The 27,922-nt window shown below is 38.7% G+C and overlaps 1 protein-coding gene across 1 annotated transcript; it reads left to right on the top strand.

Moving 5' to 3' along the window:
* The first annotated feature begins 97 nt into the window (after nucleotides 1–97).
* LOC106133430 (uncharacterized) lies at nucleotides 98–27,922 on the top strand. Its single transcript, XM_060946633.1, has 18 exons — nucleotides 98–251; nucleotides 9,790–10,014; nucleotides 10,347–10,597; nucleotides 11,837–11,970; nucleotides 12,511–12,677; nucleotides 13,545–13,769; nucleotides 14,717–14,859; nucleotides 15,204–15,385; nucleotides 19,110–19,276; nucleotides 21,016–21,240; nucleotides 21,996–22,078; nucleotides 22,365–22,556; nucleotides 22,989–23,122; nucleotides 23,672–23,838; nucleotides 24,718–24,862; nucleotides 25,504–25,583; nucleotides 26,543–26,685; nucleotides 27,715–27,922. Exons 1-18 carry the CDS (start codon nucleotides 119–121, stop codon nucleotides 27,901–27,903), a joined length of 2,985 nt encoding a protein of 994 aa, XP_060802616.1. The 5' UTR covers nucleotides 98–118; the 3' UTR covers nucleotides 27,904–27,922.

Below are 27,922 nucleotides of genomic sequence, written 5' to 3'. Positions count from 1 at the left end.
TCTGCAAATCACAATGCCACTTCTAACACATTCCTAAGTCTACAGATGCGCAAACGCATATTACCTCAAGACGGTCGCTTGACCAGTCGGCCGAGAGACGTCAGGCAGTGCGCACGTCATGGCCGTCAAGTTGTTTTGTATTTTGGCGTGCTTCGTCTCCTGCTATGGACAACCCAGGGCCCAGCAGTACATAGTGCCCGAGGCCAAACTTGAAGCCATTTACCCTAAAGGCCTGAGGGTGTCTATACCAGGTGAGGTACAACCAGTTTAATTCCTAGTTATTCACATGTAGACATACGAGTTTTATATATTCAAAGGCTCATTTAAGTGTGTGTTTAAGAGGCAGGTTGCTAGCCCGTCGCATAAAAAATCCTATGTTCATTTTTGTGATCGAATAAAACCTACCTACAATTTCTGTAATCCACCTCTAAATGTTTTCCTTTTTTGTTCTTAAGTAGTTAAGGAATGGAAATTTAAAAATCACTTACTAATACGTCATTAAAATTAAAATTGTCTGGGTTTTACCATGGCCTCAAGTTATCAAAACAAAACAGTTTTACTGCTTACTATGTTGAGATGAGAAAGATAGACCTAGGTACAGATAGTAAACAACTAAACTAGGTATCTTTAGCAAAACAAAGATATAAAATAGCGATTGGCATAAATAGAATCTTATCAATGTACATATACCAAGTTTCAACCGTATATACGTAGCCTTTGAGTTAGCCTGCAGATACATACATACTTTATCTATATCCCTTGCAGGGTAGACAGATCCAACAGTCTTGAAAAGACTGATAGGCTACGTTCAGCTGTTTGGCTTAATGACAGAATTGAGATTCAAATAATAACAGTTTGCTAGCCCATTGCCTAAAAGAAGAATCCCAAGTTTATAGGCCTATTTCTTAGTCTTCTTTTACGACATCCATGGGAAGAAGATGGAGTAGTCCTTTTCCTTTTTTTTAATGGTGCCGGGAACCACACGGCGCAGCCTGCTAATAATGTGCCTTTTTTATAAAAAAAAAGTAAAATAAACATTCATCCTTGAGGGATCCTCAATGATGCCCAAAATTACTATTCCACGCGGTCGAAGTCGCGGGCACAGCTTGTATGGAAATAAAGATTGCACAAATCATTTCTTACGTCCAATATTGTATTGTCAATACCACAGAACAAGCATTTCCTTTGGATTAAACACAAATTTCCGACAATAGGGACCCTTATCACTGGACGTCTTGAACAAAATACAGCTCAATATACGATTCGATAGAAAACAATATTTAAGAGGTAATACCATGATAATCAGGGGATTCGGATGTGATTATATATTATGTTATGTTACCATAAAATTTTTAGGGATATAGACGTGATATGTATATACGTATGTATGTATATTTTTCAAAACATACCATTCTGGATTTACCATAATCTTTTTCAACTTTTATCTGGATTTAAAGTAAAATTAAAACTAAATCATACAACTGGCAGGTAATTTTGTATTTGTGTACCTCACAAATACAAAAGATTCATAATTGAGTCATCTAGTATCAAAGTCCGCTAAAATGCTGTTTCAAAAATTTAAGGAATACATAAAAAACGTTTTTTTTGTATTAAATTTACCACTAAGACAAAAAATACTAGCAGGTTTTGTGGATTCTACTCTGGTAATACCGGAAATAACTTAATTATTTGGATATGCATGTTATAATTTTAAATATAACGTAAAATATTTTCATTATGGCGTATTTTGCTACGAACAATCAATTTAAAGGGAATTTGAAACAAACGTCAAGAATTTTAGAGGGATTTGTTGCAAACAGGGACTAGCAATTAAAAGCGTTATGCAATACGGACAAGACAGTAAGTGAATAAATTTTGGTTTTAAAAATAAAACAAAATAATTAATAAAATATTAGCAGTTTTATTGTTATATAAATTTGCAAGATATGGATGTAGGTAAGAAGTATAATAATAGACTGAAGGATGAATTTTAAGATTTAGATGAAATAAGCGATATTGAAGATGGATGGAAGGAATTTAAAGAAAGAATTATGAAAGTAGCTGTTGAAGTGTGTGGTGTAAGTAGAAGGAAAGGGAAAAATCACAAAAATGCGTGGTTGAGTAAAGATGTGCAAGAACTTGTGCGATTAAAGAAGAAAGAATGGCTGGATTTGTTACCAGCAATGGCTAACTTAAGAATGCAAGAGATTATAGATGTGAATAAAGTTTATTTGAAAAAAGGAAGAAAATAAGAAAGATTTCTGCTATAGCGAAGAAAAAGAGAATGAGATGGAAGGCGAAATTAAAATGTTCGAAATTGTGGAAGCACTTTAAGAGTATGAAAGCGGGTAAGGCTGCTGAGTATGATAAGAGTGTTGGTCGCGAGATGCTAAAAGCGGGAAAAGGCGTAGTAGGTAGTCAGTTGTACTGCCTTTTCAATTGGTGTTGGAGAAGCGGCCGAGTACCAAAAGATTGGTGTAAGGCTGTTATCATGCCACTTCACAAAGGAAAAGGGTCACAGCTGGACTGCAAAAATTACCGTGGTATAAGCCTGCTTAGCATCGTCGGCAAATTGTATGCTAAGGTATTGATTAATAGAGTCTGGAATGAAACTGATGAAAAATATGGGATGCTCAAGCGGGAATTCGAAAGGGAATGGGATGTACTGATCAGGTCTTTTCTTTGCGGTGCATAGCCGAAAAGTTTTTGGCCAAGAGTCAAAAAGTCTATTGCACATTCGTGGATCTGGAAAAGGCCTATGACAGAGTTGAGAGGAATGAATTGTGGTCAGCACTTTCTATGCATGGGGTGAGCAGTCTCTTAATACGAGCACTGAAATCCTTATATTATGAGGATTCGAGTGCTCGTGTCAGGATAAACGGAGCGCACACTGAGTGGTTTAAGATTGAGTAAGGCGTTAGGCAAGGATGTGTTGCGTCACCGTGGCTGTTCAACCTATTTATGGATAGTTGTTTGACAGATTTGAAAGAGTCTGAAAGTCGATTAAGGAAGAATGAGTTACTCGTCAAATGTCTGCTCTATGCCGACGATCAGGTTATACTGGCGTCATCAGCGGAAGAGTTACAGGAGATGGTAAACTGTATGCATTAAGCTTTAAAAGAGAAAGGAATGAAAGTGAACGTAAGTAAAACTAAAACACTGGTTTTTGAAATGGAGAAAGAAATGACAGCATATAATATTTTGATTGGAGGAGAAAAAGTTGAGCAAGTGAAAGAGTTTGTATATCTAGGATCAAAGTTTACATCAGATGGCTTGCCATCTGATGGCTCTCCTTTCAATATCACTATCACACTTGTGTGATAGTGATATTGAAAGGAGAGTGAACGCGGGGAACATGGTGAATGGAGCTTTGCATGCCTTTATGAGCAGTCAGAAACTATCCAAAAACGCTCGACTGGCTGTGCATAGGGGCGTGTTGATCCCGACATTAATGTATGGGAGTGAAAGTTGGGTATGGCAAAAGAAGCACGAAAGCAGAATAAATGCAGTGGAAATGAGAGCGTTAAGGAGTATGATGGGTGTAAAATTGAGTGACCGGATAAGGAACAGCGTGATAAGGGAATGTTGTGATGTGAAAGAAGATGTAGTTAAAGGAATAGAAAAGGGTATGTTAAGATGGTTCGGTCATGTGGAGAGGATGAATGAAAACAGGTTGACTAAGCAGATATACAAGGAGAGTGTGGAGGAGAAGGTCGGAGTGGGAAGACCTAGACGAACGTATCTTGATCAAATTAAGGACGTCCTGGTAAAGGGTCAGGTCAAAAGTACCCGAAACCGCCGAGCTTGCATGAAGAGAGTTATGAATGTGGATGAAGCGAAAGTAATATGCAGAGATCGTGGCAAGTGGAAAGAGGTATTCTCTGCCTACCCCACCGGGAAAGAGGCGTGATTTTATGTATGTATGTATGTAATCATACAACATTAAGAACTTCTTCAAAGCCATGTTCACACACGTGTTCCTCGTTTTCTTCAGGAGTGTCACCAAATCTGTTCAAATCTACTCTTTGTAATTTTTCCTCAACATTTTTATAATATTCCAAATTAGGTAGACTCCTCCAATCAGCGCCAAAGTGCTTTTCAAGGAGTTTTGTGACATCTTCAACTTTGGCGACTTTTGGAACTATGGTGTTCGGTTCAATTATCTCAGGGCGTAACATCGAAATTTTTTTATTTTTCTTTGTCACAACTTTCTTGGTGTTAATTTCAGATCTATATGCCACTTCTCCTTGTACCAAAATGTTTTCGGTTTTCGTGCGTGTAATGAAGAAACGTTTAGATTTCATGAATGGAAAATGCCACGATGACGTTGGTTTGATGATGGTTTCGTAACCTTTTTTCCAATCATATACGGGTATGCATGACAGATCAATTGCCGTTGTATGTTCTTTTATCACATTTACATACTCAGATGGACTCGTGATTACTTCTATTTTCTTCAGTTCCTTTTCTATTATCGCAAACACACGATCTGGCGGAATGAACGAATGGCCAACTACTGGGAATATCATTTCCACTTTTTTAATGTGTCTTGGAGCTTCATTATATAGCCATTTGCCCAACATGGCTAACATGCCTGTATTTTTATTTTGTCCAGAACATCCATCACAAACCACACGCAAAATTTTGACTTGTTCCTCGAATGTAGTGTTTTGTAGAAAATGGTAAACAGCACTGATTATTTCATTTCCTCCTTTATTATGGACCACTTCATTCCAGTAATAGGAATAAACATTTGCTTTATCAAGCTTAGCTTTTGAACTTCCCTCAACTATTGCAAAGTGGTAGAAACTGAATTGTCTACTATAATAAGCCAACTGATCGGGTAGTTTCGGCAAGGCTTGATTTTTTTGACAATCGAATGTGATTGTTTTAATAGTATCCTTCTCTTCTTGTAAAATCGCATAAAAAGCTTTATATTTTAATCTGTGAATTCGTTTCTGAATCATGGCCTCCTGTTTTTTACTCAAATCAGTTTCAGTGTTAACTGTTTCTAATAAAGAAATACAAGTAGAGCAGACATCCGTTCTCGGGGTACCAAAACCAATATTGTAGTTGGTGTTAAATATGTTACGGAAGAATCCTTGCTTGACTTTCAGGTCATCGTCACGTTCCTTATTGTACATTCGCCACATTTTGCGTATGTTCAGATCAGGAGAAAGGTACAATCTCTTGGTTTTTGATCTACAATAATGACTCTCTTCTCCTTTAAATTTCTCGATAAACCACTGAACAGACAGTTTTTTAGCTTCAAAGACGTAGCTCCTGCGATCGCCGCCTCTATTTTCAGTGGGATGATTGCCTCCACTCTTGTAATACCTACTCATGACACCCTTCACTCGATCTTTTTTTAATTTGAGAGCATTAAGAAACGTATTCTGGCAAACTGGTATCAAAGATCCTCGATTGTTAACAATATGATATTTGATGGCAATCTGCCTCCTGGTATTTTTGCTGTTTTTAGCTCGGGTAACAGAGCAATATTTTAATAAAAAAGAATCTTGTGAAATTTTAGAAGTACATTTATAAAAGTTTCGATGAAATCTTGTGATGTCCTGGCGAGTCACAATGGTGCATTTAAAAGCCTTTCTATTATGTGCGCAAGTAGGAAACTTTGGAAGACTTTTGGCTTCATAACTGAAATAAAAGAATATGTTTACGTTAATAAAGAAAAAATTACAAGACGAATCTAAAAATACCTTTAGTCAATTTTGTGCTACATACTTTACAGCGTAGTTCATTACATAGTTTCAAAAAATTCGAGTTCTTCAAAACATACATACATAAATATATAGATAGATATAATCTTTAATGTACACCGAAAGAAAAATATAGCACACGGAAATAATTTTAGATTAACTGAGTAGGTACAATGGATACCACACCTACAATTATACTCGTAATACATAAAATAGACTATTTTTATTGCAAACAAACAAACAAAACACCAAATCTTTCCTCTTTATAATATTAGTGTAGATTTATTATAATAAAAGCTATATTTGAATTTATTTTTTTACTAAACAGTATTCAATACTAAGTACGAAGTCGTTAGTTTATTTAACAATCCTTAAACGTTAAATAACAGGTTGATATTAAAATTAAATGTGAATATTAAAACTAAATATAATGAAGGTACTTTGTAAGTACGTGTTGACTGAAAAATTAATGTACCTACAATATGTAACTATACTAATTACTAATTTTGCATAACACCATCAAAGCACTTTGAAAGTAGTTTTGCAGTAACTTTGTACCTACCGTTTTCGAGTTTCCTTAGTGCGTTTCCATGAAGAAATGTCGCGTAGTTTCTTCCGCGCTTCCTTAGGATCACTTTTTTGTACAAATTGAACTAAATTCTCCATGTTTTCTTATTAAAAATAATAAAAAACCCGAGCAACCTTTCACCTGTGATGAAAAAACTGCCATACTATTTTGAATGACACGTGATCACAATACCGCGCTGTCATTGGCTAATTTCTTTTTAGCGGATTCTGAAGTAAACAACACGTATTTAAGCGGGATTTGCAATGAAGGTAAAGTTTTGAGTGCAAATTTCTAAAGGTTTTGCCAGGTTTTGATGAGAAATTATAATGACATCATAAAAAGAATACGTACTGGCGCCATTTTTATATATTACCTCAATTTTTATGAAAAAGTCTTTTAGCGGACTTTGAAACTAGACGCCTCAATTGTTCGTTCGTTACCATTTACCACAAAAACTTCTGAAAGGATTTGAATTCAATTTTACACACACACACAAGTCGAAACTGCCAGTTTATTAGAAATATTAACCTATTATAATGTTTTCATATCGAACTGTGCTTATTTTTGGTCTTGGTCTTCTTGGCTCCTGGACAAATTGACCGTATTATGATTTATTGATCAAAAACGATATACTTGATAGACAGAAATCACTTTGAAGTATTATATTAATATTTTTTTAAATAGTTAAATAAAAACAGATCTTTTTTATAAATATATACGGGACAAATTACACAGATTGTGTTCGTCTCGAAATAAGTTCGAGACTTGTGTTACGAGATACTAACTCAACGATACTATATTTTATAATAAATAATAAATATTTATATAGATAAACATCCAATACCCAGGCCAATCAGAAAAAGTTCTTTACTCATCATTCCCTGGCCGGAATTCGAACCCGGGACCTCCGGTGTCACAGACAAGCGTACTACCGCTGCGCCACAGAGGCCGTCAAATAAGTAGGTAAATAAAAAATAATTTGTGGGCATCACTAAAACTTAACGAATAAACGTACCAAATGGTGTTTCCTCTTAAGTGTGTTTTTCTCAATCGTGTGTCAAAAAAAACCGAGTCATCATAATTGATAAAAGTCTCACCTTTCTGCCTTCAAATACATATATATACATATAATCACGTCTATTTCCTAAGGGGTAGACAGAGCCAACAGTCTGAAAAAGATTGATAGGCCACGTTCAGCTTAATAATAGAATTGAGACAGGTTGCTAGCCCATCGCCTAAAAAAGAATCCCAAGTTTATAAGCCTATCCCTTAGCCGCCTTTTACGACAAAAAAAACTAAATTCACAATGTAACTCTAATGCGTTAACAGGTATTCGAATCATTCCAAAATATCATTTATTACTTTAAAAACCAGTTAACTGATTAGTGTACGATATTTTCCTTGTAGCTAGCGGATGTACAATTATGTCGCAAATACTAAGGCGTTTACAATTCTCTGTTTCACAATATTTTTCCTTGATCATCCTGTCGTGTCGTGTGGCTCCCGGCACTTTGAAATAGGACCACTCCGTCTCTTTCCCATGGATGTCGTAAAAGGCGACTAAGGAAAAGGTTAATTAACTTGGGATTTAATCATTAAGCCATACATCTGAACGTGGGCTTATTATCCTACTAATATTGTAAATGCGAATGTTTGTGAGTATGTCAGGATGTCAGTATGCATGTTTGTTACTCTTTCGCGCAAAAAGTACTGAACCGATTACGGTGAAATTTGATATATAAATAAGACCCAGAATAACATATAGGCTACTTTTCATCCCGGAGTTCCCGTGGGATTGATAGGGTTTCCATGCGGACGAAGTCGCGGGCGGCCTCTAGTATAACCATGAAGTCATATTTATTTAATAATTTAACAGCAAAGTGAAAAAAAAACCTATTTCTCTGTCGACATTACAATTTAGTTACAATAAAATTTAAGAATAGGTTTTGATTTTAACCATACTCTTTACGAGAACCGTTGTTTACGAATGAAGGTATTTTTTTACTGTTATAATTACTGGCCACTAATAAAAACTGATTATTTTAGGTAAACTAAGAAAAAGAACGATTGTCATTTGTTAATTTTCACAACACAATTAGTTGAAATGCAATAAGTTTACGTAGGTATAATTTATGTTATAAAGTTCTACATACATATAGTCACGTTTATATCCCTTGCGGGGTAGACAGCGTCAAAAGTCTTGAAGGCCACGTTCAGCTGGCGTATACGTGTAGGTATTTGAAATTTGTCATGTTGGTTTCTTATTTAGTTTAGGCGTGTAGGTACTAAGGAAATAGTAAAGACTTTCACGAAATTCCCGCGGGATTGTTTATATATGGACCTAGTACCCAACCCTTGCCTTTATACCCCTAAAATCCTATCTTGCACCGATAATTTTATTGTGAAAAGCTTAAAGAGATACTCAAAGATCGGTCAACGACATTACGTAATGTTTTTCTCAAGATTAGCTCTCAAGCAATAATTGATGTACAGTTAGTTCGGGAGGCAACGACCTATAATACCAGAACAGATTTCACGGTCTCGAAGTTTTAAAAACTGGTTCTTTCGCTGTACTGGACGCTAGAAAATTGATTAGTTGTATATCTATCATTGCCTTTTAATATAGAAAGAAAAAACGTTTTAAAATCCGTATGATAAATTGGAATGTTTGAGGGTAAGATAGGTATAAATGAAACGTTAAAAGTTGGTTTTAATGATTTTTACGGGAACGAAGACTCGAGCCATCCAGCTCAATACAAACATACATACATATACTCACGTTTATATCCCTTGCGGGACAGACAGATCCAACAGTCTTAAAAAGACTGATAGGCATTCAGCCATTTGGATTTAAGATAGAATTGAGATTCAAATAGTGACAGGTTGCTAGCCTAACGCCTAAAAAAATAATCCCAAGTTTATAAGCCCACCCCTTAGTCGCCTTTTACGACATCCATGGGGGAGATATGGAGTGGTCCTATTTTTTTTTCTATTGGTGCCGGGAACCACACGGAACCTAAGGCATAATCTTGTTGCAATTACAAAGACCTAAACAGGATTAACTATAGAAAATTTCACTTAATAAGTAATTTGCCACTAGCTTAATAACCATATCCAATGGATATGTAAGTATCTAGATTTTAAATCTAGACATCCGATGTATTAACGTGTTCTATTTTTATGTCTTCCCTCAGTCGCATTTTACGCCATTCATGGACAAGAAGCGGTCCTTTCTAAAATCCCGGGAACCACACGGCACCTGTTCCTACATACATAAAATCACGTTCTTTCCCGGAGGGGTAGGCAGAGACTACATCTTTCCACTTACCACGATCTCTGCATACTTCCTTCGCTTCATCCACATTCATAACTCTCTTCATGCAAGCTCGGCGGTTTCGGTTACTCTTGACCTGACCCTTTGCCAGGACGTCCTTAATTTGAACAAGATACGTTCGTCTAGGTCTTCCTACTCCCTGTTCATGTAATCAATTATATTCATTTCAGACGATGGCTTCTCCCTCTTCGCTTTCCACGGCAAGCTGAATGAAGAAATGGACGGCTTAGAAGCTGGTCATTGGGCGCGGGACATCACGAAGGCCAAGGAGGGCCGGTGGACGTTTAGAGACCGTAATGTCAAGTTGAAGCTTGGTGACAAGATATATTTCTGGACTTATGTGATCAAAGACGGACTGGGCTACAGGCAGGACAATGGCGAGTGGACTGTTACTGGTGAGTTTGGTTATCTACAATTCTATATACATATAATCACGTCTATACCCCTTGCTGGGTAGACAGAGCCAGCAGTCTTAAAAAGACTGATAGGCCACGTTCGCCTAAAAGAAGAATCCCAAGTTCATAAGCCTATCCCTTAGTCGCCTTTTACGACGTCCATGTGGAAGAGATGGAGTGGCCACATTATTTTTTCTAATGGTGCCGCGAACCACACGGCAACGGACTTTAGTTATCTGTAACCACAATTCAGCTTTAAAAGGTCTAGTTAATAGGGAAACTGACTGTTGGAAATAGACTTAATTATATCTTAACCCCTTGACAATTTGCAGAATTCGTGAACGAAGACGGTACCCCAGCTGATACTAGCTTGGAACCCACTCCTGCTCCAATAAACAGACCAAACCAACCCAACCCACCGCAGACCCCCCGGCCAGACCCGCCGTGCGCTGTCTCCACAACCATGGTGGAAGGGAGGAAGTCAGTCTGCCAAGGAACGTTGCTGTTCAGCGAGGAGTTCGAGAAGCCGAGCCTTAAGGAGCTGACAAATTGGGAAGCGGAAATTAAGTTCCCTGAAGAGCCGGTAATTATTTATACCAATTATAGCTAAATTATAAATTTGTCAATCTCAATTCCATATAACTAAATATGTCCGTATTTTTAGTGGGGTAGACAGAGCCTACAGTCTTGAAAAGACTGATATGCGTTCAACTGTTTAGCTTAGGCGACTAAGGGATAGGCTTACAAACTTGGGATTCTTTTTTAGGCGATGGGCTAGCAACCTGTCCCTATTTGAATCTCAATTCTATCATTAAGCCAAATAACTGAACGTGGTCATTCAGTCTTTTCAAGACGAGGCTCTGTCTACCCAACAAGGGATATAGACGTAACCATATGTATATATGTATGTATGTTTAGCTTAATGAATAGAATTGAGATTAAAATAGTGGCAGATTGCTAGCAAATCGCCTAAAAGAAGAATCCCAAGTTTATAAGCCTTTTACGACATCAATAGTGAAGAGTGGTCATATTCTTTTTCTATTGCTGCCGAGAACCACACGGCATTAAAGAAAAGACTTCACTAATCTCACAGAAGGTGAGAAATCAGAACTATGACCAGTTCTTTTAGTCAAAACTTTTTATGATAAGAAACTTGACGCTATCAGGGTAAATCACCTTACTTGCCCGACATCTGATAACAAGGATAAAACAAACTTCCCAACTTAGGTACTCCACTTAAAACTTGCTTATGAGTGTCATATTCCTGGGCCCGCTGGGAATCGATAGATCTGCCTTCTTAACTTTATTTTATGGTGATAACATTTATTTATTTAAGAACTAGTTTATGGAAGTCGAAAGTCAAACATACATTTAGATCACATTTTTTTCAAGCAAATTTATGTAAAAACTAGAGGCAGCCCGCAACTTCGTCCGCATGGAAACCCTATCAATCCCGCGAGAACTCTGGAACTAGCTTATGTGTAATTCGAGGTCTTCAGCTACCCACATACCAAATTTCATCGTAATCGGTTCAGTAGTTTTTGCGTGAAAGAGTAACAAACATCCATCCTGACATACTCACAAAGTTTCGCATTTATAATATTAGTAGGATACTTACATAGATAAACATCCAAGACCCAGGCCAATCAAAAAAAGTTCATTTTCCATCATGCCCTAGCCGGGATTCTTATCCGGGACCTCCGTTGTCACAGACAAGCGTACTACCGCTGCGCCACAGAGGCCTTTAAATTATATGTAATTTAACGGCCTATTAGATAATTTGTATATATGTATGTATTTATAATTTTTCGGAATGTTTTAGGACTACCCATTCAACGTGTACATGGATGACGGTACCCTCGGGGTAGAGGAAGGCAACCTTGTTCTCACTCCGAGGCTGTTGGAGTCTCATTTCCACCCTGGATTTCTGAACGAGGCCTTAGACTTGACTAACAGGTATGGACTGTTATTTATTTAAAGGTAAAGTATAAACCTGAAGTTTGTTAGACTATCCACTTTAAGAAGAATTTATATATATGTATGGATACTGGAGTATGATGGGTGTGAAATTCAGTGACCGGATAAGGAACAGCGTGATAAGGGAATGTTGTGATGTGAAAGAAGATGTAGTTACAGGAATAGAAAAGGGTATGTTGAAATGGTTCGGTCATGTGGAGAGGATGAATGAAAGCAGGTTGACTAAGCAGATATACAAGGAGAGTGTGGAGGGAAAGGTCGGAGTGGGAAGATTTAGACGAACGCATCTTGATCAAATTAAGGACGTCCTGGTAAAGTGTCAGGTCAAAAGTACCCGAAACCGCCGAGCTTGCATGAAGAGCGTTATGAATGTGGATGAAGCGAAGGAAGTATGCAGAGATCGTGGCAAGTGGAAAGAGGTAGTCTCTGCCTACCCCTCCGGGAAAGAGGCGTGATTTTATGTATGTATGTATGTAGATATATATGAATACTAACCTTTAAATGTGATTTTTCTATCAGATGCTCTGGTCAAGTGGACACAACGGAGTGCCGTCGTCAGGCCTCAGGGGCTCAAATCCTGCCCCCAGTGATGACAGGCAAAATCACCACGAAGAACAAGTTCAATTTCAAGTTCGGGAGAGTGGAAGTGAGGGCCAAGTTGCCTGCTGGGAACTGGCTTATACCTGGTGAGTCGGTAAAAACGTATACAAACATACATACATATGGTCACGTCTATATCCCTTGCGGGGTAGACAGAGCCAACAGTCTTGAAAAGACTGAATGGCCGCGTTCAGCTATTTGACTTAATGATAGAATTGAGATTCAAATAGTGACAGGTTGCTAACCCATCGCCTAAAAAAGAATCCCAAGTTTGTAAGCGTATCCCTTAGTCGCATTTTACGAAACCCATGGGAAAAAGATGGAGTGGTCCTATTCTTTTTTTGTATGGTGCCGGGAACCACACGGCACCCACGGCTTTATATTTTTTTGATGTGCAATTAAGGTTTACGAATAAACAATGATATTTTTTAGTTGGGTATGGCAAAAGAAGCATGAAAGCAGAATAAATGCAGTGGAAATGAGAGCGTTAAGGAGTATGATGGGTGTGAAATTGAGTGACAGGATAAGGAACAGCGTGATAAGGGAATGTTGTGATGTGAAAGAAGATGTAGTTACAGGAATAGAAAAGGGTATGTTAAGATGGTTCGGTCATGTGGAGAGGATGAATGAAAGCAGGTTGACTAAGCAGATATACAAGGAGAGTGTGGAGGGAAAGGTCGGAGTGGGAAGACCTAGACGAACGTATCTTGATCAAATTAAGGACGTCCTGGTAAAGGGTCAGGTCAAAAGTACCCGAAACCGCCGAGCTTGTATGAAGAGAGTTATGAATGTGGACGAAGCGAAAGAAGTATGCAGAGATCGTGGCAAGTGGAAAGAGGTAGTCTCTGCCTACCCCTCCGGGAAAGAGGCGTGATTTTATGTATGTATGTATGTATGTATTTTTCATGTAGTCTTCCAGTTGTAATATAACAGAATAATTCTTTTCTTTTCAGAAATTAACCTAGAGCCAAAAGACAACGTGTTTGGGTCCAAAAGATACGAATCAGGTCTAATGAGGGTGGCGTTCGCTAAAGGAAACGCTGTTTTTGCCAAGAAGCTGAACGGAGGACCAGTATTATCTGACACTGAGCCGTTCAGGTCTTTGCTGATGAAGGAGAAGATCGGGATTGATAACTGGAACGGAGATTTCCATAACTATACTATGATTTGGAAGAAAGGTACATATTTTTTTAGAACATACATCTATACTAATATTATAAAGCTGAAGAGTTTGTTTGTTTGTTTGTTTGAACGCGCTTATCTCAGGAACTACTGGTTCGAATTGAAAAATTCTTTTTGTGTGGAATAGACCATTTATCGAGGAAGGCTTTAGACTATATAACATCACGCTGCAACTATAAGGAGCGAAGAAATAATGGAAAATGGGAAAAAAACGGGGAAAATTATTCACCGTTGAGGGCTTCAATGATGCCCAAAATAACTTTTCCACGCGGACGGAATCGCGGGCACAGCTAGTAATAAATACTCATGAAATGCTTTCCTCTTGGCTTTAGTCCCGGTTGCATCCTCACCACTCTGGAGAGGAGCCCGGGGTATGCCTTTGACCATGGACCCTGGATTGGGTGAGTCAGGTCTTTACACGAAGCGATTCCCATCTGATCTCCGCAACTTTTGCAGGTAAACATAACCCTTATTGGATCGATCATGGTTACATATTTATATAATAAACACGTCTTAATCCCTTAAGGGGTGGAGAGAGCGAATCGTTTTGGAACAACAAGAGGCCGCATTCGGAAAATTTCAAGAATTGCAATTTCTTATACAGTGCTTTTTATTATACCTACCTTTGCTTTCATATATTTCTTCTTTTGCCAAATCAAGGCTTTTATTAGTTGTGGACTTAATTTTTTTAATCACATGATGTTTATTTATTTATTTAAACTTTACACACGTAAAATGTATAACAGGTGGACTTAATACCACAAGGCATTCTTCCAAAAAGCTGAACGTGGCCTATCAGTCTTTTCAAGACTGTTGGCTCTGTCTGCCCCGCAAGGGATATAGACGTGATTATATGTATGTATGTACTTTATCATCTGGCAGATACCTTTATTTCTGGCCATATCTTGAAGCTGGACTAGACTCACTTATAACTTCTTTTCAGACGGTATCGACATGCTGGTAGACGGCGAGAAGTACGGCAGCATCGACCCTGGCGAGGGCTTCTACGCCGTTGGCAGAGAGCACGCGGTCCCTCATGCAGCCCACTGGCTGAGAGGCACTGTCATGGCACCCCTTGATCAATACGTAAGGATTTACTCTCTGAAAGTAATAACATTCAAGAATGACGTTTATTATACTTTTGTGGTTGACATTCCTGCCGTGTGGTTCACGGCACTAATAAAAATAAAAGATTAAGACCACTCCTTCTCTTTCCCATGGATGTCTTAAAAGGCGACTAAGGGTTAAGCTTATAAACTTGGGATTCTTGTTTAGGCGATGGGCTAGCAACCTGTCACTATTTGAAACTCAATTCTATCATTAAGCCAAATAGCTGAACGTGGCCATTCAGTCTTTTCAAGACTGTTGGCTCTGTCTACCCCGCAAGGGATGTAACGTGACCATATGTTCATGTTTATTGTTACTTCTAGTTCTTCATCTCCCTCGGCCTCCGAGTGGGTGGCGTCCACGATTTCGCTGACTCTCCGGACAAACCCTGGAAGAACAGGAGCAACAAGGCTGTCCTCAACTTCTGGAACTCCCGGGATAGCTGGTTCCCCACCTGGTTCGACGCCAATCTCCAAGTGGATTATGTTAGGGTTTACGCTCTGTGATATAGTTGTAAGATGAAGATTATAGAATCCTCCTACTACTATTATAAAGGCGAAAGTTTGTATGGATGTTTGTTACTCTTTCACGCAAAAACTACTGAACCGATTACCATGAAATTTGGTATGTAGGTAGCTGAAGACCCAGAATAACACATAGGCTACTTTTTATCCCAGAGTTCCCGCGGGATTGATAGGGTTTCCATGCGGACGAAGTCGCGGGCGGCCTCTAGTTTAGAATAATGTGAGAAAATACATACATAAATAAATACATATAATCACGTCTATATTCCTTGCGGGGTAGACAGAGTCAACAGTCTTGTAAAGACTGATAGGCCACGTTCAGCTAAATAGCTTTAAGATAGAATTGAGATTCAAATAGCGACAGGTTGCTAGCCCATCGCCTAAAAGAAGAATCTCAAGTTTATAAACCTACCCCTTAGTCGCCTTTTACAACATCCATGGGAGAGAGATGGAGTGGTCCTATTCTTTTTTCTATTGGTGCCGGGAATCACACGGCACTGTGAGAGAATAGTAAATACATTCTAAATTGTTAAGCCGTAAAGCTGAACGTGGCCTTCCAATCTTCTCAAGACTATTGGTTCTTTCTGCCCTGCAAAGGATATAGACGTGACGTTTATGTATGCACTAGAGGTGTATGTTCATCCGCGTGGAATCAATCCCGCAGGAACTCCGGGATAAAAAGTAATCTATATGTTATTCTGGGTCTTTAGCTACCTACATACCAAATTTCATCGTAATCAGTTCAGCAGTTTTTGCGTGAAAGAGTAACAAACATCCACACTGACATCCTGATATACTCACAAACTTTCGCATTTAATATAAGTAGGATGTAATAGAAAATACCGTTTTGTTTATGAAACAAAAGATATGATGTGTCTACGTCTATCATGGCACACTAGTTTCTACGCAGTTTCTTTAAATCTCAGAATTCAGATGCAATGTGATAACGTTATTGTGTCCCAGCCACTTCTATAGTCTCATATTATTCTGAGCTCTATGATGAAAAAAATAGATTATAAGAAAATAAGATAGAAATAAGATATAAAAAGCTAGAGAAAGTAAATGTGATGATTTTAATAGTAATAAAAAACCGTATTAGATGGTAAGATTCGCCTTTTCTAAATAATTGTAATAAGGTACAACTAAGACATGTAATGCAAATTAAAAGTATTTCTTGATTACTTTGTTTGTTTTATTTTATTCTTGAAGCTGTGTCTTTTCATTTTTTTAGTTTTTCACTTTCCTGAAAGTTAACTTCTAAATGTTTATTACATTAAAGGCCATTAAAGGCACAATATCTAGTTTCTCACACTGAAATTTAAATCTAAATAAACTGTCTGTAGGTGGCGTTTAATTCGTCGCTTTTTGTAGGTGGTACTAAATTCGTCGCTTGTAGGTGGCGCTAAATTCGGCGGTTTTTTGTAGGTGGCGCTAACTCGTCGCTTTTATAGGTGGCGCTAAATTCGGCGCTTTTTGTAGGTTTTGCTAAGTCCGCGCAGGCGAAACTACGGATAAAAGTTACTTTTCAACAATAGGTAAGATTTTTCGCAAATCCAATGGTTCATTGTTGTTAACAGTTGTATTGGCGCCGTGTTCCCGGCATCAAAACAAAAAAGAATAGGACCACTCCATCTCTTTTCCATGGATGTCGTAAAAGGCGACTAAGGGATAGGCTTACAAACTTGGCATTATTTTTTAGGCGATAGGCTAGCAACCTGTCACTATTTGAATCTTAACGTAGCTGAACGTGGCCATTCAGTCTTTTTAAGACTGTTGGCTCTGTCTACCCCGCAAGGTATTTAGACGTGGCCAACGGTCCACCCAACAAGGATCCATGGTCAAAGGCATACCCCGGGCTCCTCTCCAGAGTGATGAGGATACAACTGGAACTAAAGTGAGGAGGAAGAAGAATAAAAGATTTAAAGACGTGCTCATTGTGCTAATATGCCTGTGGTTTTGGTATGTAGGTAATTAAATATTTGCCGGTTTGTAAATTGACTTTTTGGTCGTGTATTACTTAAATATTTACTTACAAATTACAACTGACCAGAACAGGCAAAGCATAGAATAAATTATACAATTAAGGCTTAGAAAGCATGTTAAAATATGATTATATAATCCATACTAAGGTATATACATAGATAGAATAACATTTATTACTTATAAAATATAAGAAAAACTAATTATCCCAAACATAAGCCGTGTGGTTCCCGGCACCAATACAAAAAAGAATAGGACCACTCCATCTCTTTCCCATGGATGTCGTAAAAGGCGACTAAGGGATAGGCTTACAAACTTGGGATTCTTTTTTAGGCGATGGGCTAGCAACCTGTCACTATTTGAATCTCAATTCTATCATTAAGCCAAATAGCTGTACGTGGCCATTCAGTCTTTTCAAGACTGTTGGCTTTGTCTACCCCGCAAGGGATATAGACATGACCATATTTATGTATAAGCTAAGTTGATGTTTACTGCGATAAGCAGTATGCTATCATTTCCAGTCATTCACAAGAACATTTCACGGAGATAGAATTTTGTGCGGGGCAGTAAGAGAATATAAATAAAAAAATAAACGGTCGAATTGAGAACCTCTTCCTTTTTTGAAGTAGCTTAACTTAGCTTAATAGTTTTCTACTTATAATAGAGGTACATAAATATATTTCATACATTTATAATATACATTATTATAATATAACGTAGGTAAGAGTTGATATAATTTAAAAGCGGGTGTGTTTATTTATCCTTTCATGTATTTCTTTCAAACACCTTTATTTCAGGGATTTACCTTTGAAATTGTAGCCGTACATGATGATTACAGAGCCACAGAGGTTATCACTGTATTGTACTATATCTATATGAATTGATATCAAGTTTACTGAGGTCATATTTGAACAAAAACTAAAAATAATTACACCTAAAAGGTATAAAGCAGCGTTCACATTGCGAGTAGTATTGTTACTGATAAGTAGTATTTTATTGATATTTATAAAAATTGTAGATTCATAAAAACACTTCACTTTCCCTGAGGGGTAGGCAGGTACTACATTTCCACTTGCCACGAACCTTGCATATTTCCACCCAAATTCATAAATCTCTTCATACAAGCTCAACAATTTTGTGTACTCTTGTCCTGACCTTTAGCTAAACCGACCCGTTTAGATCACGGTACGCAAATAGGCCTTCCCAAACGCCAAAAATCTCATCAATAAAATATCGGATAATAAATTGACTGACTGAATGACTGGGACTAATAACCTAGTATAATCTTTACCACTCTGGGGGTGACTTTGGACTCCAACTTTGCCTACGATCCTGGATTAAATAATTCATAGTTTTACAAGAAACACAGGCGGAACAAACTACACTGCAGCATTTTCACCGGACGTCAATTTACATATATAGATCTCTTAAAGCTAAATCGTGGACGAATGCATATTGTCTACATTAAAAAACATGAATGAATGTAAAAATTCGGACACTATTATCCTTCGGCCATTTTGCCAATTTAATACTATTTTATAAATCGTACGTATATTCTCAGAAATGATCCTAAGAATAGGAAAACCGCAAGAAATAATAATAAAGCTATTTAACAGCATTTCTCATCATCGTTTCCTTAATGTTTTCTTAACTCGTCTCGTGTGACCGCGCCCTTACAAATTCGCTCAATTGACGACAGTGCCGGCCGTTCCGGCGATGAGACAGCACGGTTCCTTATTTAAATTCTGTCTCTTTTACTCTACTACTGATGAATAGAGATAAGACTATGTTGTTGTTATTTGTCACATGTTTTAGTGCCGTGTGGTGTTACGAGGTGCCACTAGCCAAGCTAGAAGCTATATACCCTAAGGGGTTAAGAGTTTCTATACCAGGTATTATTAAGTGTACTCACATTAAATACATATAACATAGGTACATACATATTGTCACGTCCATAATTTCTTGCCGGGTAGACAGAGCCAAAAGTTTTTTGGTTTGATGATAGAATTGAGATTCAGATATTGTCAGCCCGTCGCCCAGAAGAAAAATCCCACGGCTATAAGCCTATCCCTTAGTCGCGTTTTACAGCATCCATGGGAAAAAGGAGTGGTACTATTTTTTTTTTTTGTTGGTGCCGGGAACCACACGGCACATCAAATACTTATATGAAATCATTTTATTATTAATTGCAAACATACTAGTACCCACGAATGTGCGTAGGAACAGGATAAAGTATTTACCTACCAAATATTTACCAAGGCTTGGTACTGGAATATATTTGGTCAAAAGTAGAGTTTATTCCGACTACACAGGATAACCGATTAATCTTGAAAAAAAATTACGTTTAATATCAAAAAATATTGCCAAACAGAAAATATATATTTTGTTCCAGAGGCAAAGTAAAGGCAAAGACTACATCTTTCCACTTGCCACGATCCCTGCATACTTATCAATTAATTCTATTTATTGATAGTCAACACACATTAATTAATTATTCGTGGAGCTTGAATTGCTCGTCGTTATAACTTGATTTGATTACACCGCGGTTTATGCGGAATTTAAACTGATTTGAGTCAATACTCGTAGGTACAGTAGGCTGCAAATGTTCAGATACAGCTCAACGACTCAAACGGCTTACACATTGACATAAACTAGAAAAAATATCAACATACATACATATAGTCACGTCTATATCCCTTACGGGGTAGACAGAGCCAATAGTCCCGAAAAGACTGAATGGCCACGTTCAGCTGCTCGGCTTAATGATGGAATTGAGATCCAAATAGTGATAGGTTGCTAGCACATCACCTAAAAAAAGGATCGCAATTTTATAAGCCTATCCCTTAGTCGCCTTTTACGACTTCCATGGGAAAAAGATGGAGTGGTCCAATTCTTTCTTGTATTGGTGCCGGGAACCACACGGCAAAAACTATCAACCTTATGTAAATGTCAATATGGCTCAACATAATTACGGTAAAAATTATGGTTGTTGTTACGTTTCGCTTTCTAAATAATTAATGTGATAAAATATGTATTTTGTCCATAGTTGTTGTAGTTTGGATATTGAATTGATCATGGTTCATGATCATACATCCTGTATTTGCAGGCTTTGCAGGGGAATACATACATACATATAATCACGTCTATATCCCTTGCGGGGTAGACAGAGCCGACAGTCTTGAAAATACTGATAGGCCACGTTCAGCTATTTTGCTTTAAGATAGAATTGAGATTCAAATAGTGACAGGTTGCTAGCCCATCGCCTAAAAGAAGAATCCCAAGTATATAAGCCTACCCCTTAGTCGCCTTTTACGACATGATGTCGTAAAAGGTCCCATTCTTTTTTCTATTAGTGCCGGGAACCACACGGCACCGTGCAGTTAGTGCAGGGGAATCCTAAAGAAAATCAATGCTTTCTATGTGCTCTGCCTCATTGATTCTGGATTTTCCTTTTTATTTTTTGGTTGACTGAAGGAAATTCCGATTGCGTTAAGTCCGCCATTATACATGTTCTTCTAAATTCAATATATATATTTTTTAATTTTTATATTTTTTTTATGAGCAATAAAGAGTTCACAAACAAACAAAAAGACCTTACAAACATAAACTAAACCAAAACTCTTGATTACAGACGATGGCTTCTCCTTATTTGCCTTCCACGGGAAACTCAACGAAGAAATGGAAGGTCTGGAAGCAGGTCACTGGTCCCGGGACATCACAAAAGTGAAGGACGGAAGGTGGATCTTCAGAGACCGAGAGGCAAAACTGAAGATAGGAGATAAGATATATTTCTGGACCTTTATCATCAAGAACGGGTTAGGTTATAGGCAGGATAATGGGGAGTGGACCGTTACAGGTAAAATCAACTTTTTATCTCATCATCATCATCATTGTGCCGTGTGGCTCCCGGCACCAATACAAAAAAGAATAGGACCACTCCATCTCTTTCCCATGGATGTCGTAAAAGGCGACTAAGGGATAGGCTTACAAACTTGGGATTCTTTTTTAGGCGATGGGCTAGCAACCTATCACTATTTGAATCTCAATTCTATCATTAAGCCAAATAGCTGAGCGTGGCCATTCAGTCTTTTTAAGACTGTTGGCTCTGTTTAGCACACAAGGGATATAGACGTGACCATATGTATGTATGAAGGTATGTATGTATCTCATCATGTGTTCACACGCAACGGCATCTCTCCAGAGAGGTGGAGAAGGAAATAATATCAAAATGACCATGAATAGCAAAATACTCGTACTATCGTAACAGGCGAAAGAGTAACTAAGAGAGTAACTTCCTCTTCAAGGGTCAGTGATCCACATCACGTTCTCTTCTTAATCGGTTACTCATTACTGAGTATCGTGACTCCCGACTCTGTCAACCAACAGTTTCCACTGGCTGCGATCCGTCGCTTGGTGTAGCGCGGCGCTGATCAGTGTTTCCAACCTCTCAGAGATCTGATCCGACCATCGCTTTGGACTACGGCCTCTAGGCCTTTTCCCCTCCACTTTTCCCGTTTATGAACTCCACATCACGTAACTGTGATAAATTCTAGAGATGTGAGAAATATTAGCTAAAATAAAAATGTCCAATTAATATTTCAATTGTCACAGGTTACGTGGACGAAGAAGGGAACCCGGTGGAATCTGATTACGTTCCTGTTTCCACCAGCTCACCAGCGCTGGTAATGCCAGAGGTAATTTCAGCTGCTTTTATTTTAGCGCGGGTAGATAGTATTCTAACAAGAGTACTAAGACGGTAATCCAGAGAGTCAGATTGTTTCTAAGACTTTTCAAGACCCATTCATGCACTCATTTGATGGAGAGTCTATCTTTCTACATTCCCGGTTACATCCTCACCTCACGCTGAGGTCTTTTGACCGTCATTCTGGATTGGGTCAAGTTTTTACACGAAGCGACTCCCGTCCGATCTCCTCCATTAGTTCTTCAGATTTAGAGTATAAATATTCCCTCTTCTTTCAGGTAGCCCATGTGATGTCTCCGACCGTCGTGACAGCTGCTCCAGACATCAGGTTTCCCTGTGAGATATCAGTCTCCACGGTGTCGAGTCCAGGGTTCGTTTGCAAAGGCCAGCTGCTGTTTGAAGACAACTTTAACTCCAAACTCGAGAAGTCGAACATTTGGAGCCCCGAAATCATGTTTCCTGGTGAACCTGTAAGATTAAGAAAAATATAATATACTAGTACTTCTTCATCTTTTTAATAAAAGAAATCAATATATGTATAAACGAGGATATTATCTGACTGATGGACTGACGTATGAACGCACACCCCAAATTGCTGGATCTAGAGATTGGAAATTTGGCATGTAGTAGGTTCCTTATCTTAAGGGAGAATTTCCCAAAATTTCCTGGGGATCCGAAACCGGGACAGCTGTCGACTAAAGGAGAAAGTATGAGTATTTAACTGTTACGTAAGAAAGGCTTCCTAACTGAAACGTGTCTTTTAGTCTTTTCTCGATTGATGGCTTGTAAGAAATATTTAAGTAGGTACAAGAAACCGCATATATGTACACAATTTGGGTAGGTTGATATGCTGCTGACTGTACGTGTGCGTATTGAACAATTTCCATATATATTTTCAACAGGATTATCCATTCAACGTTTACCTGAACGACAACAACCTCAGAGTCCGAGACGGCAAGCTGATCATCAGACCCATCACGTTGGAGTCCAAGTTTGGAGAAGACTACGTGAGACTGTCCCTGGATCTCACTGATAGGTACATGTTTTATTTTAGTCAAGGAATGAAACATGATGTTCCACTGCTAATAAAATGACTGTCTCCTTCCAGTCATCAATATATATTCCTCGTCATTAGAACTATGTATGACCTCAGAATAAATTCACCCTCGTCTGAGTGTCACTACTTACACACATACATTAAATCACGCCTCTTTCCCGGACGGGTAGACAGAGATTATATCTGTCCACTTTCCACTCCTAACTTCTTTCGCTGCATCCACATTCATAACTGTTTTACAAGCTCGGCGGTTTCTAGTAATCTTGACTTGACCTTTCACCATTACGTCCCTGATTTGATCATACCTTGATCATTGTCTAGGCCTTCTTACTCCTGAGCTTAAGCACAACGATGTCTTTAAGTCTTTTCAAATCTGTCGGCTCTGTTACTTACATACATACATACCATCACGTCTATTTTCCATTGGGGTAGGCAAAGACTTATGATCTCCACTCTTTTACTTAATTAATATAAATAACTTTCTGCGTGGTCAGTCTCCAAAGACCTTATATCCCGACTATTCTTCAGATGTACAGGAACGATAGGGACCATGGAGTGCTCCCGGGCGGCTTCAGGTCCTCAGATCTTGCCGCCCGTCATCACAGCTAAGGTGACCACCAAGAAGAAGTTCAACTTTAAATACGGAAGGATAGAAGTTGGCGCCAGGATGCCGCTTGGGGACTGGCTTATACCAGGTATGTCCTTTTAAGGTTCCGTAGTGTGAACGGGACTATCTTACTGAGACGTCGCTGTACGTCTGTCTATCACTAAGCTATATAAATAAATATAAATATATTCGGGACATTACACAGATTGAGTAAGCCTAGAAGTAAGTTCGAGACTTGTGTTACGAGATACTATATTATACGATACTATACTTTATTTTATAACCCGATACTATATTTTATAATAAATACTTATAATGTATGTATAGATAAACATCCAATCCAACATCAGAAAAGTTGTTTTCTCATCATGCCCTGACCGGGATTCGAACCCGGGACCTCCGGTGTCACAAAAAAGCATGTTACCGCTGCGCCACAGAGGGCGTCGAAATGTATCTCATGAATCGTGATAGCTAGAAAGTTTTATTTCACAGACAATGTACGAGTAATATGGTTGTTGAACAACTACAAATACTAAAACCTAGAATTATATAAATATGTAAAGGGGCTCACATAAATACACAACAAACAAAAACAACAATCCAAAAGGGTCACAGTCAGAAGGCCACCCCGGGCCCCGGCCTCTTCTTCTCTTCTCTTCTCTTCTCTTCTCTGTTATGTACACATGTTTTGGCAAATAAATTTATCTCATCTCACCTCACCTCACCTCCACCTCACCTCCACCTCACCTCACCTCGCCTAGCCTCGCCTCGCCTCACCTCACCTCACCGCACAATTTTTCACAAATTTATAATGTAACTTGAAAAATACCCGTAATACCGTGAGAATTGCGGGAGTTAAATGCCAAATTTCAAATCCCTACTGGTTCGGGCTGTGCAGATATGTCAGCCGGTGTACTATTTTATTTATTCAGACCTTTTTAATACTTTTCAATTAACACTTTTAAAGAGATCCAGCTAGAACCCAGGGACCACGTGTACGGTGTCCACAATTACGCTTCAGGGATCCTTCGTATAGCCACCGTGAGGGGAAACGTCGAATTGTCCAAGAAATTATATGGTGGACCAATTTTATGTGATACAGAACCGTATAGGTAAGTTCATTGATGAATACTTTAAATTTTGTAATGAGAAAAAACAGCCGTGCGGTTCCTGGCACCAATACAAAAAGAATAGTACCACTCCATCTCTTTCCCATGGATGTCGTAAAAGGCCACTAAGGGATAGGCTTACAAACTTGGGATTCTTTTTTAGGCGATGGGCTAGCAACCTGTTACTATTTGAATCTCAATTATATCATTAAGCCAAATAGCTGAACGTGGCCATTCAGTCTTTTCAAGACTATTGGCTCTGTCTGCCCCGCAAGGGATATAGATGTGACCATATGTATGTAGAAAAAACAGGTATCTTTTCATTTCGTTTGTACCAAATTAACTTGAGAACAAGGAAGACTTTTATCATACTTGTTACAGAGACAGATATATCTTACAGAAGTAACATAGGTTTTTTATTACCACATATCATCAGGCTTTTAACTGACCAAGCTAATTGATATTTCGAGACAGTTCTAGACGAGAGTACTAACTAAAAAGAAATAGTAAAACACATTTTTTAATAAAAATCTTGTATTCCCGCCGAATTTGCGTGGAACAAAAATGTATTCAGGCAGAAAGATAATGTTTTGTAAATTAAGTATCCTATAATATTCCCTATTGTAAAGACTGTTATTTTTCAGGACTGCTAACTTGAGGGAAAAGATTAGTTTTGATCATTGGAACAAAGCGATACACAACTATTCTCTGGAGTGGAGGCCAGGTAATGATTGCTTGAAGTCTTTCTTCCTTCCATCCATCTATATGATCACGTCTGTATCCCTTGAGGGGTTGACAGAACCAGCAAACTTTAAAGTCTGACAGGCCACGTTCAGCTGTTTGGCCAAATGATAGAATTGAGATTCATATAGTGACAGGTTGCTAGCCCATCGCTTATAAGAAGAATCCCAAGTTTACAAGCCTATCCCTTAGTCACCTTTCACGACATCCATGGGAAAGAGATGGAGTGGTCCTATTCTTTTTTTTGTATTATTTATATTAGGAACCGCACGGCATTCTTTCTTCCTTCCATTCATCTATATGATCATGTCTGTATCCCTTGCGGGATTGGCAGAGCCAGCAGTCTTGCGGGGTTGGCAGAGCCAGCAGTCTTTAAGGCCACGTTCAGCTGTTTGGCCTAATGATTTGGCTTGATGATAGAATTGAGATTCATATAGTAACAGGTTGCTAGCAGATCCAATAAGAAGAATCCCAAGTTTATAAGCCTATCCCTTAGTCGCCTTTTTTAAATCTCAATTCCATCATGAAGCCATACAACTGAACGTGGCCTTTCAGTCTTTTCGAGACTCTTGGCTCTGTCTCCCGCACAAGGGATACAGACATGACATACATACATACATATGGTCACGTCTATATCCCTTGCGGGGTAGACAGAGCCAACAGTCTTGAATAGACTGAATGGCCACGTTCAGCTATTTGGCTTAATGATATAATAGAATTGAGATTCAAATAGTAACAGGTTGCTAGCCCATCGCCTAAAAAAGAATCCCAAGTTTGTAAGCCTATCCCTTAGTCGCCTTTTACGATATCCATGGGAAAGAGATGGAGTGGTTATCTTCTTTTTTGAATTGGTGCCAGGAACCACATAGACATGACTACTATATAAATGTAATTAACTAGTACTACAACAGCTTGTTCAAGGTGCTTTCTGAAATGTTTTAGACGGAATTTCTCTCTTCGTGGATGGGGACAAATATGGCGACGTGTCTCCAGGAGAGGGCTTCTACAATGACGCCAGCAAGAATAATGTTGCTGCTGCCTCGCAGTGGCAGAAGGGCACCTCAATTGCACCTTTTGATGACTTGGTATCCATACATACATACATACATATGATCACGTCTTTATCCCTTACGGGGTAGACAGAGCCAACAGTCTTGAAAAGACTGATAGGCCACGTTCAGCTGTTTGGCTTAATGATAGAATTGAGATTCAAATAGTGACGGGTTGCTAGCCCATCGCCTAAAGGAAGAATCCCAAGTTTATAAGCCTATCCCTTAGTCGCCTTTTACGACATCCATGGGAACGAGATGGAGTGGTCCTATTCTTTTTTGTATTGGTGCCGGGAACCACACGGCACTGTCATAAAGCTATAACTGATCGAATCGAAAGGTGCGGTTCCCGGCACTAATAGAGAAAAAATAGGACCACTCCATCTCTTTTTCCGTGGTTGTCGTAAACAGCGACTAAGGGATAGATAGGATTTTTATAATTTGGTATCTTATCTTTTACAGTCATCCAAATGTTAGGTTGCCCTGCATAGAACTTTACATACAAATAGTCACGTCTATATCCCCTGTGGGGTAGATACAGCTATCTTGGATAGACTGAAAGGCCACGTTTAGCTGTAGGTATAGCTTTATGATGAGAATTGAGATGCAAATCGTGACAGGTTGCTAGCCCATCGCCTAAAAGTGAATCCCAAGTTTATAAGCCTACCAATTAGTCGCCTTTTACGATATCCACGGGAAAGAGATGGGAGTGGTCCTATTTTCTTTTTTCTATTGATGCCGGGAACCACACGGCACCGATCATTCTACTTCCACCATCCCTGCATAATTCAATTCCTTCAAACATACTCGTATTCATAAATATTACACAAAAGCTTGTGGGCATAACAGTGATTTATAGACCTAATTCAGATAGGCCAAAAATCTATTTAAATAGACATTCAAAATTCAAAATTGATATAATACTTCACATTTAGTCAAATCTTTTTGTTTCCCACCATCGGTTGTCATCAAATAAATTACTTAAACCTAAGTTTACTGCCGCTTCCAAACCAAGCAGAAGAAGCGGTAACAAACTGCACTGCAGCATTTCCTACATATTGCCAGTTCTACATCTCAATCGGGTTGAACGTGGGCGGAGTCCACGAGTACCCCGACAGCCCCAACAAGCCCTGGTCTAACAAGGCCACGAAGGCGATGCTGAACTTCTGGAACGGCCGGGACCAGTGGCTGACCACGTGGCACCAGGACACCAGCGCATTGCAGATTGATTACGTCAGAGTTTACGCGCTGTGAGGTAATTACTTCTTCCTCC

The sequence above is a fragment of the Amyelois transitella genome, chromosome 11, assembly GCF_032362555.1.
Source record: "Amyelois transitella isolate CPQ chromosome 11, ilAmyTran1.1, whole genome shotgun sequence".
In the NCBI taxonomy this organism is placed as follows: domain Eukaryota; kingdom Metazoa; phylum Arthropoda; class Insecta; order Lepidoptera; family Pyralidae; genus Amyelois; species Amyelois transitella.
This window is presented reverse-complemented; position numbering and strand designations above follow the sequence as displayed.